At 39.6% G+C, this 17,941-nt stretch overlaps 1 protein-coding gene across 2 annotated transcripts in view; it reads right to left on the bottom strand.

Annotated features, from left to right (window-relative positions):
* Positions 1-17,941, bottom strand: part of LOC122768736 (contactin-4-like) — a 178,221-nt gene that overhangs the window by 85,117 nt on the left and 75,163 nt on the right. For both annotated transcript variants that reach the window (XM_044024934.1, XM_044024933.1), the window contains exon 5: positions 4,047-4,142. In XM_044024934.1, the coding sequence (XP_043880869.1) occupies positions 4,047-4,142 (96 nt within the window). The remainder of the gene's footprint in view (positions 1-4,046; positions 4,143-17,941) is intronic.

Below are 17,941 nucleotides of genomic sequence, written 5' to 3' on the forward strand. Positions count from 1 at the left end.
TCACATTTGAGAAGCTGAAAAATCTGAAAACTTGCTTATAAAACGAGTTAACAATTCATTCAGCAATTGATTAATAATCGATCGGTAACTATTAAACAAAGTCAAGGAAAAAACTCCAAGGCACACAGCAACTATTACAATGCCTTTAATGTAGAGGAATGGTCATATTAAACCATTTAAATACTCCCCTTATTGCATAGAAAAGTCTCTGAGTTAAATATTTAATTACATGAATTAGAATATTTAAAAAAGAAGAATCATTATAAAGGACTTTCTCTTTCTGTATCAGCATGGACAGCATGGCTCTCATTCACAAGTACTTTAGCTGTACAAAATATTGATTATTGAATGATTTCCCATCAAAATCAGCTGGAGGACTGACATAGAAACTTCTTACTCTCTGCTCACATGTCAGTGTGACGTGTCTCTCAGCCAATAACTTTGTTCTTCTTAATATTTTCTCAACAAAAACAATAATACCAATAACAATAAATGACAGGGGAACCATGTACAACCTACATAGACTAGACACACTGTTGTGTCTTAACACACAAAATGTTGAAATTGAATGGAAATAAATACATCTGCTCTCCCCCCCCCCCTAAAAAACTCCACATTTTACATTTTGTTTTTGTAAATGCAATGAGGAAATGACACCGGATTGAAAATGAGGAGGAGAGGGAATCCCCCCTCATCAATGCAAGTAGGACCACACAGCAGCCATCGAGAGATAAGTGATAGTATCCTCTGCTCCACCTGAGAGATATGACTCACTAAAATGAACTTCTAATTGACAGCTTGTATTGGTCCTCTCTATTAGTGGGGAGACAAGTGTCTTGAGGGGGCTTTTCATGTGCCTGAAGATGCCCGACATGTTGGAATTATTTCCCCGTTGGTCTTAAAAACCAAACCATAATTGGATTACTTCAGCACAAATTGGCAGGAATAAAGAGTCAGTGAAGCAACAGTATAGACGGCAGTCAGGTACAGACACGCCAGCTGAACTATTTGCAAATAAACCTAAAAGTCCACATTGCCACAGAGCTTGCCAAGCTTCCGCCAGATAAAACCCCAAAAGGACACAAAGCTCCAAACAATTACAGTCAATTCGTGACAAGCATCATTTTGACCACAGCAGCGGACCAGTGTGTGGATCAGTGATATTGGGTGGATGTCAGCTGGGGGAGTGTAATCCAGGCAGCTGTCGCTGGGCGGTAAGAGGAGGGGAGAAGCTATGAAAGGACACATCTGCTGCAATTAGGCAGGAAATATGAAGAACTTAGCTCAAAGTTTTAACTCAAAAATTCATACAAGCCATTTAGCAAATCCAATCCATGCCACATGTTCCTCAAATAACAGTGGACTGTGAAACACGACAAGCAGTACATCAGCAATTGTATTCAATTTGCTTTCTTGCCAAGAGTTGGGCAAGATCTTTGAAACTATGATTGTGTCTGCTATGCAAAATATGACGCTAAGCCACGAGACGATCACTTAAAGACAAGGCTGTAATTTGTCAAAAGTTACAGTCACAATGAATGGCGGCATATTTTAAGACAAATTAAAACAATTTTAGATTTGGCAAGAATAACTACTCAAAAAAACCACTCACATTCTGCAGTGGTTCGAGGACACATGTCCACGTTGCTGAGCTGAATGAATGCAATCTGTCCTCAGGACAGATTAGAGACTCTTAATTTTTTACACAAATCAATGCCAATACATTGAAACATCTCATCGATTAATCGAGCTACGGCCATAGTCCGACTAAGACGGGCAATTGGACAATTTGCCAAGTCCAAGTATACATGCAGAGGAGAAAATCAATTTATTTGCCGGAGAGTAAGACTTCAGTCCAACTAAGTGTGTACATGCAGGAGTAATAGGACTATGTATTGCATTATCCAGGTACGTAAGTCGGACTAAGACTAGCTCGAAACTTAAGTCGTACTATGTTTACATGACATTAAGAAAACCAAATTATTATCTGACTCCGACTAAAATCAGACTTTTAACATGCATGTAAGTACTGAATGTTAAAGTATCAACTTGTTTTTCAAAGTGTTATAATCTCATTTCATGTTACAGCAGTATGAGTAGTGTTTTAATTCACTCAAGCTTCTCCACACTCTTATTTCTGTCTCTCTCACAGACACACACACAGACAGACAGACGTGCTGACAGCAGCTGACACATCTGTTAGTCTGACTCATTAATTCACATGAATTTGTTCTCGTGAACAGACATGAAATCAGTGTTTATTGGAAAACAGGTTAGGGGAACCAGAGCTGATCTCATTTAATCCAGGAAGCATTTTTTCCCAACAAGAAAAGCGAAGAGCATAACACAAATACGACCAGATCCCCGTACACAACTTATTCAAACAGAACATACACACAAATAAAGTAAAAAATAAATATAAGGTGCAGTAATGAATCACTTTTTAAGAATACATCAGTTCTGAGGCCAGGAAAGAGAAAACAGCCCGAGAGATATAACCCGTGGGCAGGATGGCCGGGCTGCAGGCGGTCCACAGTCCATACAACCCATTAGATATTAAAATCATAACAATAGTGTGTGTCAATTTGTTTGCAATTCATATCTGAGAGCGTGTTGCAAAGCAGAAGGGAGTTTGAACGAATAACTGGAGCAACCAAAAATGGCTAATCAGGATCTAATTGTCTCATATAAACGACACTTTAGAGGTGGAAGATATTGGCCCAGAAAGATGAGATCTTGGGGCAGAACCAAAAAGGTGTCCAAGAGTCAGCTGCCTTACATTTATCTCAACATTTTGCTCAGGCTGGTTTTAGAAAAACGCAACCGATTAACGACTTTTACTTTGGATAAGCTGCAGTCTGGCATTGATGGAGCATATCCTGATCCGCTCGACACCCTCTCCTAAATCTAAAGCCCATGCATCTCTAATATGAACTGAGGGAGTAGAACGCAAGAATAGATTAACAAACTGCTAAAATAAGTGTTTCGAGGTAGCCGATTTTGTCATTCAGTCATAAAAGGTATGTTCTTTGGGCTGTGGACCGGAAAGAGATCCTAATTGCTTTACATAGCTCCTTACTTGCAAATAATGACGAGAAGGGAGATCATAACTAGACTACTCTAACTGAGCAAAAGATGCAAATTGACTATCAACATAAAAAAGGAAAGACCTTTAAGTGACAAGAGGTCAAAAACCCGATCAAGCTGACCTGGTGTAAAATCCAGGAAGCATTTTAATGCCAGGTGTGAACAGTCGTATCACTGAGGACCGATGTTAATACCAGGTCTGAAAGGGGTCTAAATGCACTTGACCTTTAGCTCATAGGTCTAATACCATAACTAGCGAATGGATATCATAGGTGAGGGGTATTATCAGTCAGCAAATAAAAGTGTGGTTGAAGTCTGAAACCATTTTTTCTCTCTCTCCGCATGCAGCAGTGCAAGTGTGGGAGGTGGAGGTGTTTAAATCAAACAGATTTGATTTAAAAGCTCCCTGTAACTACATCCCGCCAACATTTCACTCTGAAATATGTCACATCGCAGAAGAAAAAATTCACATTATTCATTCATGGGTATTGTTTCTCTTCAGTCTGAGGGACAATGGTGAATAAACTGGGCTGTTAAACAATAGTTCAACATTACAATGAAGCAGCAAATTAGGGCTTTAATCAAAGCAGCCTCAGCTGCAGGGTTTTGACAGTGACGCTGTTGCTCTTCTCACGCCCTGACCAAGACTGATTGTCACCTAAGAGATGCAAGACTCACTTTGAAACCTTTCAGGTCCCATAGCAACAGATGTAAGGTGTTGATTACCAAGTCAAAGGTACCACTGCAACAGCTGGATCTTAAACAGCACAGGCCCAACCAAACACCGAGCGCTTCAAACCGCATACACACATCTGAAAACATGTCAAACACTGCGATCTCATTCACATCTGTTTCTCAGTCAGCCAGCTTCTAATTACCAGTTTAAAACAGACATCTGCTTTCGCATGCTTGCCAACACAGTCCAAACAGTCAATAAAAATGATAATGCACTGTCTTACCTCCAGAGTGTGGCGGAGGGCCACACAGCAGAACCACGCCTTGACCTTCACGGACCGAGACAGAGCTTCTCCTGTGAGTCTTAAAGTTCTCCAAGTCTGAAAATTTAAAAGGAAAAGGAGCAGTAAGCAAAACATCCTTACAAGTTTATTCATGCGGTCATGAATAAATGACTGTGTTTTCTCTTCATGTTTTCCCGACGTCAGGTTTTCTGGCTTTTTATTCAAGGTCACAGCCCAAGGAGCCTAAAGCAGCAAGCAGCAGGCAGAGAAGCCCTCGCAACAGGTTGCAAGTTTATTATAGGGCTCACACTTGCACACTTGAGCAAGGTTCTTGGCCCATAGTTCTTTGGACTGAGGCTTAACCCTGACAAATGCAGTGCTGTAAACTCCAAGGGACAAGGTTCAAACCCACATTGTGTGTGGAGCAGCAGTGCAAACCACAGAATCACTGCGTCATCCTCATCAATTATATACAGTTACAGCAACATCATGATACTTTCCATTTCTTTACTAGACTGAGAAACATTTCCAAAAGTATAAGAAAATATATATCTGACCCTTCTGCAGCAACAAACTAAACTTTTTGTGTGTGGGGTACACAGCCTTTGGCTTTGCCTCAGGCCAAATCACCTCCTGCATGGGTCTGTAGAGATCCAAGGTTCATTGTAGTATCAGAAAGAAGTTACTTAACAGGACCAGAATTGGGACAGCAAGGATATGATGGAAAGAGAGTACTGTAAACACAAAAAATGCATTTTTTTTCCAAGTAAGTCTAATTAAAAAAGCCAAAAAAAGGGGGAAAGGAACTCCCAAAGTGTCTGTGTGCAAGAAAGAAAATGTCACATCTGTGTATACGACTGATCAGTGGTATTATTAGTTAAATGTGATCTTCAAAACCCAACGTAGTGTAACATGTTGTACAGTATCTTTGACTTAAGCGCTAAACCGATTAAACAGGTAAATGATGCATATAACATATGTAGAATAACAAAACAGTGACGATAAATAATTGTGGTTTGACCTCAGATTTATGGTAGTCTCAGTGAAAGCACGAACGAACGGAAATGTTTTCAGTCAAGACTTGAAAACCACAGTGCAACCGCTACTGGTCTACCTTTTCGGCTATTAAACAAATGATCCGAACCTCATCGTGACCTTATTTACTCTCAAAGGAGGTGGATTGGGTAAATGCAACACACTTTAAGGATTTTAAGAGGGACTTGATATAGTCACACAACGTATTTACTTAGGCATTTTTGAATGACTCTTTATAAACTAATAATAATGAGCATTCAGATTGGATTTCTACTAATATGAACTGCAATTATTAAAAACAGTGGGAGAGAAAGTTCAGTCGATGCTATATTAGGAGGAGTTCATTGAGGTAGTTGCTCAAATCAATCGCCGTTTAACAGGGAGCACAATATGGTGACATAATTAAGAGTGGATGTCAGTCTTTAAATTGTGTAAAATGTCAGAGAAAACATGAAGCAAATTTAGTATTTATAGCATTTCCTCCCACTTCCTCAGGAGCACCTGACTTTGCTCGGCCTATGTACACAACTGTATTTAATGATAATGTTAATGGTGTGACTTTGAGTTCTCAGGTGGTACTAGGGGGCCGGTCAAGTGAAAAAAAAAAAAAAAAGGGGAAAAAAACAACTGTGTTTTTGTAGAATTTCAAAATAAAACTGTCTGCGTTGATATGGACAGGCATATAGTTCACACTAAAAAGGTTTTTATGTTGAAAAATGTACATTTTAGTAGAAAAACCCATACCGAAATAAGTGCTAACTTGATATTGAATGGTGGGCCACATGTGGCCTGCTGGCTGCGAGTTCAAGACCTCTGGTATAAACAGTTTGAGAACCACTGCTTCAATTCTTCTTCCTGAATTAAAAGTCACTCAGTGGGGTACGGTGAACCCGGGTGATAAATGCACATGAGTAAAGACTATTATTGTACCTTGCACCACAGCAAATGTATTTTGTGAGTTATCAACAGTGTCCTGCATGAGCTGAATGCATTAGGGCGGACAAAAAAAAAAAAAAGGTTTGAAATCAATACATTCACATCCACTAATATGTGCCAAGCAGCAACGTGCAGCCGCTCCTCTGAGCAGCGAGGGTTGCTGCGGCCGGTCACGCATGAGAGATTTTAATAGCTCCACTGGTAATCGGGTTACCTTTCATTCAATACGCCCACCACATACTGAACATTACAAAACTATTGCTGGCATTGTTTTGACACCAGCGCACTATTAGTGAGCTAATTTTCCTTTGACAGTTGATGGAAGCAACAGCAGGTCGTAACCACTTCCAATGATTGCCTACACTAATGGCGTATATCCTGGTGGAGCCGCGTAAATGTAATTCATAGATCACATGGAGGCCTCATGTCTGCACTGATAATCGTGGCGGTGGGTGGAAGGGGATGAATATGTTCCAAATGGATCTAATTAACGCTAAGCTTGTTAAGCTATATCCCACCGCAAAATACTTTAAAAGTGTTTTTATTTCCCAATTATTTAAAACAAAAATAATAGGCGATGGCGAATCAATATATGAAAACGCAGATGTGACGCAGGCGCTGAAAAAGAGTGTATATCCATACATATTCTTTAAATTGGATGAATTAACCTTAATTAACCTTGCTTTGTAACACTGAGCATGCAGTGAGTGTGAGCAGCAGCGGGGTCGCGGCTGCTCTCGTTGTCGACCTGCTCGTTGCAAAACTGCAAGCAATCCACTTTCAAATGAGATTACAGATTAGTTCAGCTCGGAGTGATCTAAATGTAAAATTACTGGGCTCACTGATTTATGAAGAGGACTGTAAGGTCAGTTAATGTATGTCATATTGGCTCCAGGACAAGTCAGTTAAGAGGCAGCCTTTAATTATTTCTTTAAAAATAAATCTCTTTTTAACCCACGAGCGCAGTTAGACTAAGAGCGATTTAAGACTCTTAAACCCTATTAAGGAGGGCATTCCTGATATTTTTTAACGATTTATTCCAGATTTGAGGTCGGCTGAGTGAGTCTGTTTAAACTTGTGTTTGAGCTTTAATGAAGACGTATGTATACCGTGTCATTTTTTAAATATAATTCACTATGGTATTACCTGAAATAATTGACATCATAACGTTTTAACAGCTACTTCACTCAACCTGTAAATGGAATGTTGCTTTGACTAATTTCTATTAAGTTTGGTGTACTAGAAAATTGGCAAGTTGGCAAACCCACTGCACATTTTGTTTGCAACATTCTTGTAAAAATGTGTCTGTCGTTGTGAAGTGAACACATGTTTTCATTTAACTGAACGTGACTGTGTGTCATGTTAACTTAAAAACATTGAGCACAAAATGTAATCAAATCAAACATTAAACCATACATATACAGTACATCAATGTGTGTCTTGCTAATTGGACTAATTAGGCCATATCAGCTTCATAAATTGAATAATAACAATAATAATAATAACAATAATAATAACTAGAAACTGGATTAACTAGAAAATAATAAGTTGGCAAACTCACTGACCATTTCATCACAATACTCTGAAAGTTATAAACACTTCATATCAAACATTAAAAGTATTTATTTCCTTTTAATTGTACTTGAACTAATCAGGTTATAGCAGCTTCACACGTTGCTACACAGAATGTGAGTGTTTGTGTCAAGGAAACAAAAAGTTTTGGTGAGTCTGACAGTCCTGAACATGTGTATGGACTCAAAAGTAAAATTTGCTTTCATGTAGGGATCGGGGTTTAAGGCAGGACCGTGAATTTTTCACCCCCTCCTCACGTTGTCACTGCTCTGACGGCTGCAGTGTCAGTGTAGTGTGAGCCGAGCTCCCAGGAGCTGATCGTAAACCAGCAGTGTTTGTGCTCTAGTTGTTTCCCACCTGCCTCGGCAGACACGGTGGCGCTGCACTGCAGTGGGTTTTCACGCAGCATTGTTTGTGTGGAAGAAGCACAGGTGTGTGACAGTAAAGGACTCCAGCCTTTAAGAGATAAACTGGGAGATGACATGAGAGAGACACTGCCTACTGAAAAAGTAATTTTGTGGTATATCTTCACTGAGACGGGATTTCTGTGCCGGTTGTGGCACCAAGTTGACAAAGTTTTCAAAAGTTTATTTTGTGAAAGATGCCCAGGAAAAGCATGAGCCTTAATTGAATGTTACTTTTCCTGAAACAATGTTATAATGATGCATGTTCTAGTAAATAAAATACAGGGACTGTCTATTATTCTGCCGGTGAACTCAGGAGAAAGATAGGCTCCATCACATTTTATTGACTTATTTGATTGATGTGTTTGTCCAATAAGCGTTGTCTGCTTTTCTTTTCTTCTCTGACCTGTCAAAGATTCTGTCCACTCCCATCGCTTTGTCTGAAACCCAAATCCTGACAGCACTGAAACTGAAGGCGTGGAAGTGTTTGTGTTGGTTTATTTATATTCAGCTTTCCACACCAGATATATATTTTTTTTTCATGGTCATGCACACTGGCTCTTATAACCACCCAGGTTGGGTCAGCTCCACAGCTTGAGAAACAGTGATGGTTTCTAACCTGGGGGTGTGAAATTGTTTAATAAAACCAGGTTGTATACAGTACTACTGACCAGGGGTGAGAAGTAAACACTGTGGTAAAAAAATAATAATAATAATACAGCTGAAGTACAAGTTTGAAGTACATTTTGACCCAATTTGATTTTAAAGGTCAAAACTGTTTTTGTTTATTACATTGATTTGTCAGCTGTATGTATTTCTGACTGCTCGAATATAATCAATATCCTCATCGTACAATAATGTCAAAAGTCACAATGACAAAAAAGTATAACAATGTGTCAGTGATTGACTATAGTGACAAATCTACAGAGAATAATCGCCTAATCGTATACAGTTGGGACTCACAGCTCTCGTGTGGATTGTTTCCATCATGATACGGTTTGGAGATGGAATGTGACAACACAACGGTCAACAACAGACAACATCCAGCAGCTTGTTTGTCTCAACAAGATGTCAGGCTTAGTTTGAGAATAGCAAGTGAGGAAGAAACACCAGTCGCAAGGGAGTGATGCGTTTCTGTCACCCAATCAGCTGACCGTCGTGGGTCTAGCTCCATCTGTACCATACCGTACCATTACTCTGGTACCCCAAGGGAAGGGTACTGCATAACAATTGGTACCGTACCGCACCCAACCATTCCACTCAGTGGAAACACGGCTATAGGGGCATCTACACCTTTACAAATGTATTCATTTATTAGTAAAACATAGAGCTAACTTACAGCCAGATACATGGAAGCATGCTATCAGGGAGGAAAATCTGATTTTAGTCACCTAAAAAAAGCCTCACCATGTAAAATCTTAGGTCTACAGTGTCTCAAGAATATGCTTGTCACTTTATCTCACTGTTACACAGCCTTGAACCGGAGGTTTGTGTCAACACAAAACACTCAAACCTGAAAAATGAATTGATGAGACCAGATTCTGATCATGTATCCCATGTCTTTCTCCTGTTCCTATTCTCCATCACAATCACTCCCTCTCTCCAGCACTATATGAGTGGTATCTATATGTTTTGTGTGTGTTTTTCCAAATACACGTGTACACACACACACACACACACACACACACATTTCCACAGTTTACTTTCCAGCACATCATACGGTATTGAAAGTTCATGCTTTTCTATCAATGTATTTCCTGAAAAACAAATCGAACGATTTACCCCCATGCCTCCGGTGAGCCTGCAGAGCTTTTCGAAAGGACGTCTCTTTAGGTCCATAATCCAACCATTCTCTTTTAACATTTGTTTAGGTATTGCACTTTTTTTCATGTTCTTTCCACTTCTCCCTCTCTCTAGGGGGTCGCCATAGTGGATGATCCGCATATTTGGATTTGGCTTTTTATTTATATTTATTTATTTATTTATGCTGTATGCCCTTGGTACCAGTACAAGGAGTATACCAGATGTGGCTGGTGTTAATTTGAGTGTCCTATTAACAATACGCAATGGGATTGGTACCTTGCTTGGGGGTACTTCGGCCCTTGACCTGGGAAAATACAGAGAACCGGGGTTAATTCCGTAGCTTTAAGATGAACAATTGTTCTCATGTATCAGAGAACTGGGCATAATTCCTTCATCTAGAATTCTCTTACATCTCATTTGCTCTGCTATGCTTTCACCTTCCCTCCGTCAGTCGAGATGCAAAAGGCAAAACCGTGTCACCAGAGACATGAAAACAACACACTGCTATACTGAGAAACACAGCGAGAGAGAGTCGCGTGAAGTCTTATTCAGGCGTTGTGTAAACTTATCTGACAATGGGTTGAATAAAATGGACAATTTGACTACAGCTTATCTTGATGAGCAACTGAAAGCAGAAAAGATAGATGAGAGCTTAAAGAGGAAGAATCAATCTAAACATCAAATCACATTCCTGAATGTATATTATATGTGCATATTTTTATGCACAGGTGTGTTTCCAGTGAAAGCTTTTTTTCCATTGGTGCAATTACATCATGAACTTTTTTTTGCCAGGGCAGTGCTGCATCTGTCGCTTATGTCCAGCATCACAAGCGTGAATCACTTCCACAACATTAAAGTAGTAAAAGCAGTGCAGGATTAAACTACTCATAATGTATAAATCCACTCATTTGATTTATGTTCTTGTTTGTCTCTGAACCTCATTGGAAAAACAACGCCGTCTCCACAGCCAGAATAATTGAGCATCTGAGAGCGGACCATAGATGTGATGACAAATTTGCTGTCGAAAGTCATTTTTACTCTGCAAATCACTGTCCCTACCAATTAGATTTCCCGTGCTGTGAGAGAATCACTCGTCACTGCCTGGCGGGGCGGCGACCTAGTCGTAAAAGTGCTTAAAATGGAAAGACAGAGCAAAGACCTCAGAAGATGTGAATTTAAGATGCTTTCTCTGAGTTTTATGATGTGTGGGGAATTCAATCTGGCCTCTAAAATTACTGCAGGTAATTTATTTTTATAGCTTGTCATATTTTACAAATTGCTACTTTTCAGTGGCCTTTTAAGGAAGGCTGGCTGTCTAGTTATCTCTTAACTGTCAGTCAAAGGTGATTAATGTTAGAGCAAGGCTAATTGACTTCCCTGTTGTCGGGGCTTTATCTGCCTCTTCATGCCTGTTGAAAGCTTATAGCTAAAATATATTTTCTTTGCTCCTTCAAATTTTGACTTTAGTTACAGAATTATTTTGGCAGCGCAGCAGTCACTTTTCCCCTCTTCAAAAACAGCCTTTAAAAAACAATAATAAAATAAATATATTGAATTAGGCGGGGATGGTTGAAATAATGTAGCCACTCCAAAAATGGTGAGAGACGCTTTGTTTTCAGTAGACCCACCACTTACTTTCATCTGAAGGCACGATAGAAGGTTAGATAAAAGCGTCCAAGCTTTCCCAAAATATGAGCCTAGAACAAAGTGGACAAAGGGAAGGGACATCTGAGGAACCAACCCAACCAAAAAAAAAAAAAAAAAGGTATTTTGACACAATTTTTGGCTGAGATCAAAGCAGTTGTGATTTGTGAAGTGGTGATGTCTACTCCACTAAAACCACTGATCGTCCCACTCCACATCCACAGACGTGGCATCGCCCATGCTGAAAGCAATGGTGGTAAAATTTCATGATCCCTCCCCCACCATGTCCCTCACACAAAAAAACAGAGACATTGTTGTGAAAAGGGAGCAAGGAGAGCAGTGAAAAGCATCATTGACAACACGCCTTCAGAGGCAATGGGAACATTGTAGGGCCGGGGGTGTTGCTTCACCAAAGGCACGCTTTTCTGAGCGTGCGCAGCTGTGCACAGATGTTCACTTTGAGTTCAAAAGAAAGCATGAAAGCACAGAGTTGTTGTTTTTTTGTTTTTTACCAGGGAGGGACATTTCAAATGACATATAGTATCTATTAAAGCAGTCACATCAAGGAAAAGCATGGATATCGTTAATTCCTTTTAACAAATGTTCTCCGATGCTACACTGAATTACACATAGTGTTGGTGTCATTTTCAAAAACAATAATTAATAGTTAGTTAAAGCTAAAATGTGATGTGATCTAGAACCATTTGCATCTCTTATTACAAATCTGGAATAGAACTAAAAAGAGAAAAGATCCAGATAAGGACGACGATCCCATTCCAAATATATGAGCTTCCCTTAATGCCAGCATAACTTTATCATACTTCAACAAGCCTGTCCAAGCATGAAATTCATCATGACCTGCAACTCCTTAAGGGTGCTCTTTATCTTCAAGTGGACGAAGGGTATATCTGTGTGTCACAGCTCACTCTGTACAGTTTGTTAGAGATTCAGATCACATGAAAACCCAAGGCAAACGCCAACCAGGCAATGCAATAACTTTATAATCATTTATAGCACATGCTGATTAATGAGGGGTTAACATAAATGATCTGTACACTGTGTGATATTAGTTTTCTCCTCTCTCGTTGACTCTGACATTTCCCTGCATCGCTCAAAACTACTACGAGAGAGCCGTCGTGCTTCAGAGTGATTTAGAAGAGTGTGATGTCCAGTGACAGTGTGAAGTAATAATCTTCACGTTGACAGACCTTTGCAGTCTTGGATCATTGTAAAAATGGCACACATTTTCCCCGGCTCAATCCCAGTTAAACCATGAAAGCACCTTGGAGTTTTATTAAAAAAAATGGCTAATTATTTTGCTAACCCCAAGACCAGGCCAAATGTGTCCGACCACATGTGTCCCACCACTGTAGGGCTTCAAATTAACCTATAATTATCCCAATAAATGTCATAAAACAAAATAAAAATTTGAGTGAATATTGAAGAAACCAGTTACTGTTTTCGGTCTTTATGGGCAGAAATCAACAAACGCCTATTAAACAGAGAAACTGAAACACATTCTTACCAAGTTGTAAAAATAATACTAAAAGAATATCAATAAAACATTAGAACTAGAACTTCTGTGAGCTGATTTTTTTTTTTTTATGTATCAGACTGCGTAGCTTTGAGTAGGTATACCTAATAAAATATCAATATTGAGCGTTAGTTTTGCTTTTCTTCCTTTCTAAACACCAAACAACTGTGGCCAAGCTAACGAGGTGTAAACAGCACAAGACATTATTCAGCTGAATTCAATTTAAAATAATGTGTTCATTTCAAAATGCCCTGTTTAGGACCAGCTGCTTTAGACAACTAAGAGTCCAATCAAACCCATGAAAATAATAACAAATAAAGATGAAGCAGAAGCTTTTGCACACAGAATAATCTATGTAGCTTGGCTACTAGTGTTTACAGCTCCTGTGACCACTGGAATAAAACCAAACAAAGCAAGCAATTTAACATTCACTGTGGTTAAAGTGGTACTCTAGATATTCATTACTGCACCTCCATAAAGTTCAGAGGAATAAAGAGCAGAAAGGGGGAAAAAAGGGATGTTTTCAGTGGAATCAGCCGAGGCTAAAATAAAAGCCTGGCTCAAGCTGCAAAGCCACTGGATTCTGCTGGCACCACTCTGCCTGTAAGTGCACACGTCTTTCATTCCTCCAGTTTATTAATGCAGAATTGTACGCATATCACCCTTATAATGTCATCTGGGTTATCTCCTCATGTGCATCTAAGCTCCTCCAGAGCCACGTGTGACATCATACAGCCTGTGTACAGGGTGGACTTGGCCTTCCAACACCAGAATTTGAATTTCAAGTCAATGATTGACCCTTTAGGTATCAAGGAACGTTGGCAATTTATTCTCAAGATGAATTTTGTTCATGCACGCAGTGACAATGCAAGATTATTACCATAAAGATATTTTTGGGGTCCGTGTCCACTCATAAGCAGCAAAGATACGGTAGAAAACAAACTGTGAATTCAGTCGTTAGGGAAGTTTTTCCCTCAGGGTTGTGTGTGTGTGTGTGTGTGTGTGTGTGTGTGACTTATGCCATAAAGTAGTCCCATTTTGGGGATCTATTTGTGCCATGGTGCTGACCCGAATCCCATAGTGCCAATGTAAGAGATGCAGACCCGCTCAGGCTTTGCCGGGTTACATTTGATGTACCGTCAAAATGATCTTGAAAACTTAATTTGAAGGTCAAAATCCTGCAGTGTATTGCTTCAACACAGCTTGAGGTTCTTCGCCATGTTCAGGAACACGCATTTAGCTCAGGTCCTAGACAATTGCCTGCTTTTCCAATTTGTTCCAAGATCCCTGGATCCATGTGTATTAGCATACACTATGGCTAAATGAGATCCGATTACAAGGACTACATTTAGACTTGGTATTAACATCTATTTTTAGTGATCCAGTCATGTCCACACCACAACACTTAGTACCACTGTGAACCCAACTAATCTGTCCTGAATGCATCCTCAGCGCTTACATTCAGGTTGTTTGAGGACACGTGTCCACATTCCTTCGCTGCATGAATATAATCTTCCCTCAGGATGGATTAGACACCACATCCTCAGCTGACTTTGTCTGATTAAAAGCAGTTTTTACACTAATTAATGCCCACATTTAAATTTATTTGGAGCCACTGCCACAGTATTGACATTGGTTCCTGTATGAAGTATTTTGTCTAACGGTTAAAATGTATTTCATGTTAGAGCCGCATGAGCACACACCCTAACCATAACCTAACCACAATTCAAATCTTAGGCCTAAACTAACCAGTTCCTCAGGAATGTGGTCCTGCCTCATTAGGCCCAGGTTTTGGTCATAGATACACAGATCGTACACCAAAAATACAAGTAAACTAAAAAAAAATAAAGGAAGCTAATGTGGTCATAGGAGATGTGAACAGTCAACAGTCATACTTAGTGCTATCCACATGAGATCAGATCACTCAGGATCGATGTTGATACCATGTACTGAATGGGGACACAGACACAGTTCCCATTTTATTTTCATACCTCAGAAAGCGTGGACACATTAAGTCCTGGGAATGTTCTGCCGCCTTAGAGCAGGTTCTCAGGAGTGATAGCTTGATAGTGTACTGCAGATAAAAAGTAAACGCCAGAGTACTCCCATTAGCTATTTACACCTCATTAACTAAGTCAATATACTCACTCCACATTATCAAAACAGATGAGAGGAGTCAGGAGGATTTGTTTGCATTTAAATGAGGTTGTCATCTTCTCCCTAAAGGCTTTCAGGCCTGTTGTGGTGACATGAGGAATATTCATCCTGCTATTCTTTGTAAAAATACGACGATTGCTGTTGTCAAACATTTAACACTATATCAGTAGCTGGATATAAACTCCCACACTATACAGGATAAGTTTCAGTGCAACTTTTCCTTTCCAATATCTTTTTATCTTTTCTTTTGTGAGTACATTGTTGATATCTGTGGTCATGCAGTGGCGTCTCAGAAAGTGAATTGAAAGCTCAGCCCTCCTCAGCGCCACACAGTAATTCTGATATTGAATATACAGCTTTTCATCAGTATGAATTATGGGTGTACATCTTTTACATAATCACTGATATAGGATCAATAGACATACTAATCAAGGGCAGTGAGTATTGAGTGGGGGCGCCCAGTGCCCATCCGTTATCCTTGCCTCAGGAGCTAGACAGCCACAACCGCTGTGAGGACGAGCATCATCCATCAAAAGTTTGTGACACCGAGAGGAATGCTGAAGTGTTTGGACTCCCGCCAGTTTCGAGGAATAACCTTGAAGGCATCGTGGAGCATGTAAACGAATGGATGTTGACCAGAAGATGGGATTTTGGTAGAAGAACTGTGTTTATTTTATTGTACAGTGTGTCTACTACACAGAATGTGTAATGTTGTAATGTGTAGGCAACAAGCTGAGGAGGCAGTGAACAGACTACGCCCTTGTTGTGCAGTGGAACTCACTTAATGGGAAATTCTTCGCTCTATTTAACACAACTTTTGCCAATTTTTGGACATTCAACACATGTTATTAAGTTCTAAAATTGTGCAATTTTTTTCCAAGTGATCAGCATTCATTTAAATTATGTCTGTAGGTTAGAAAACGGTGGTCCAGTGCTGACAGAGGACCTAAAAATAGATGTATTTATAATTTTCGAACTAATTAGTTGTGTGTTGATTAATGTTAAGGCAATGTTAAGGCTATCTTGCACTCTCCCACCCCAACACACTTCACAAAAACAGGCACATATTGAGCATAATTTCTGCGTAATCCTGTTAAAAGTCAGGCAGATGGACACTAAGAACAACAAATGGGACTACTGATCTCGTTGAACGGGTAAAACATGAATATTGTTTGCTGTCAACAAACCATAATGAATGGTCCAATGGACCATGTTACAATTTGACAACTTCCTGTCGAGTCACTCGGGCACTCTTATCACAGATTTACATACTTTCAATTAACAAATCACAGTTTCCTAAAGCAGCGGAGCACCGTAGTCGTTGTCAACCAAGACAGACAAAACTTGCTGTCACTGCTTTTGTTTGTATCACTCAAAGCATTCAACACAAACCAGACATAAACTGTCTAGTTTCTTCTGTTTGTACATCAAGAATCACAATATCCTTGAGATAAGATGTAAATTACAAACTGTCCAACAAATGCAGCTGTATATCCTACATTTACCATGCCATTCATTCATGCTACGAACAAATCCTCTCTCAGATGTTCTTTCCCTGCACTTTGTCCCACACATGAGAAAGTAAGAAACCCATCAAACAGGGCACATTTAAATCTAAGATAAAATCCGTAAAAGTCTTGCTGTCACTTTGAAGTGTATAGAGATGTATACTTTTCTAGCCACAGATAATTACTCCCATTCTTCCTCCGACAAGCTGTAATTATCTCAGGACTTGAACAGGCTCAATGTCTGTCTTTTGACAAACCAACCAAATAATATCACAACCAAATAATGTACAAAGCTAATTATCACCAAAAGGTCAGGACTTTCGAAGGGGAGAATATAAATGACATATAATGAAACACAACATGTGCGCAAAGAAACAAGAGCAGATTCAGGTGCAAAAAATATGCCACCGTAATCACGTGTGATTCATGAAAATGTTAGGCTTTGATAAATTGATGAATTATTGTAATTTGGATACCACACCTATATATATTCATGGTTTAGACACCTAGCCCCTTGCGTTTATGACACTGAGATGAGGAATACAACCAAGAAGAGGAGCTTCTGCGGAAATTTCTGTTTGGCAGCCTGAAAAGTGGGATCAAAGGAAGCCAGAAATCAAAAGTGTAGAGAGTAATCACCGCTGTGTCAATAGCAACGGTGAAAAGTCCAGTCACCGACTCAGACTGAGGCGGTGCTGAGGATGTCTTGGGCACAAGTGATTTACCTGTATCTGAGCTAGATACTGACAAATTTGTAAGAAAGCCATGTCTCCAGAGTTTGAATATTTTGAAGTTATGATTAGCACAACCCTTTTTAGATTTAGATTTTAACCAGGCCTGTAGCTCCACAGGTGACCACCAACTGAAATGAATCCTTCAGTGTGGCTGTAGGGAAGTATTATTGTTATCATCATCATCATGATTTGTAACACTAATAAAATTCAACATTTCGCATACAATATCTAACTTAACACTAAGCCTGGGAACCTCTTTGTGAACGGGCACTAATAACATTTATCCGACGCAGCCGTACACTGCACTGCGAGTCCATGCCAATCTTTGCAAAAATAAGTGAGCGTACACATACTTTTTTTAGTGTACATACGTTTGATCGATGAGGGCCAAAGTGTGTGTTTTGGAAGTGTGTGTCACAGAAATATAATATCTCCTCCTGACTCCCTGCAGCAGCGGAAAACTCAGTGATTCCATTCCCTTTAAATTTCTATGAAGAATTACATGACACTTTCCAGTAATACCAGTTGACCTTTGAATTATTCGCTTGAACCTTCACCATTCAATCAC

This window comes from Solea senegalensis, linkage group LG4 (assembly GCF_019176455.1).
Source record: "Solea senegalensis isolate Sse05_10M linkage group LG4, IFAPA_SoseM_1, whole genome shotgun sequence".
Taxonomy (NCBI): domain Eukaryota; kingdom Metazoa; phylum Chordata; class Actinopteri; order Pleuronectiformes; family Soleidae; genus Solea; species Solea senegalensis.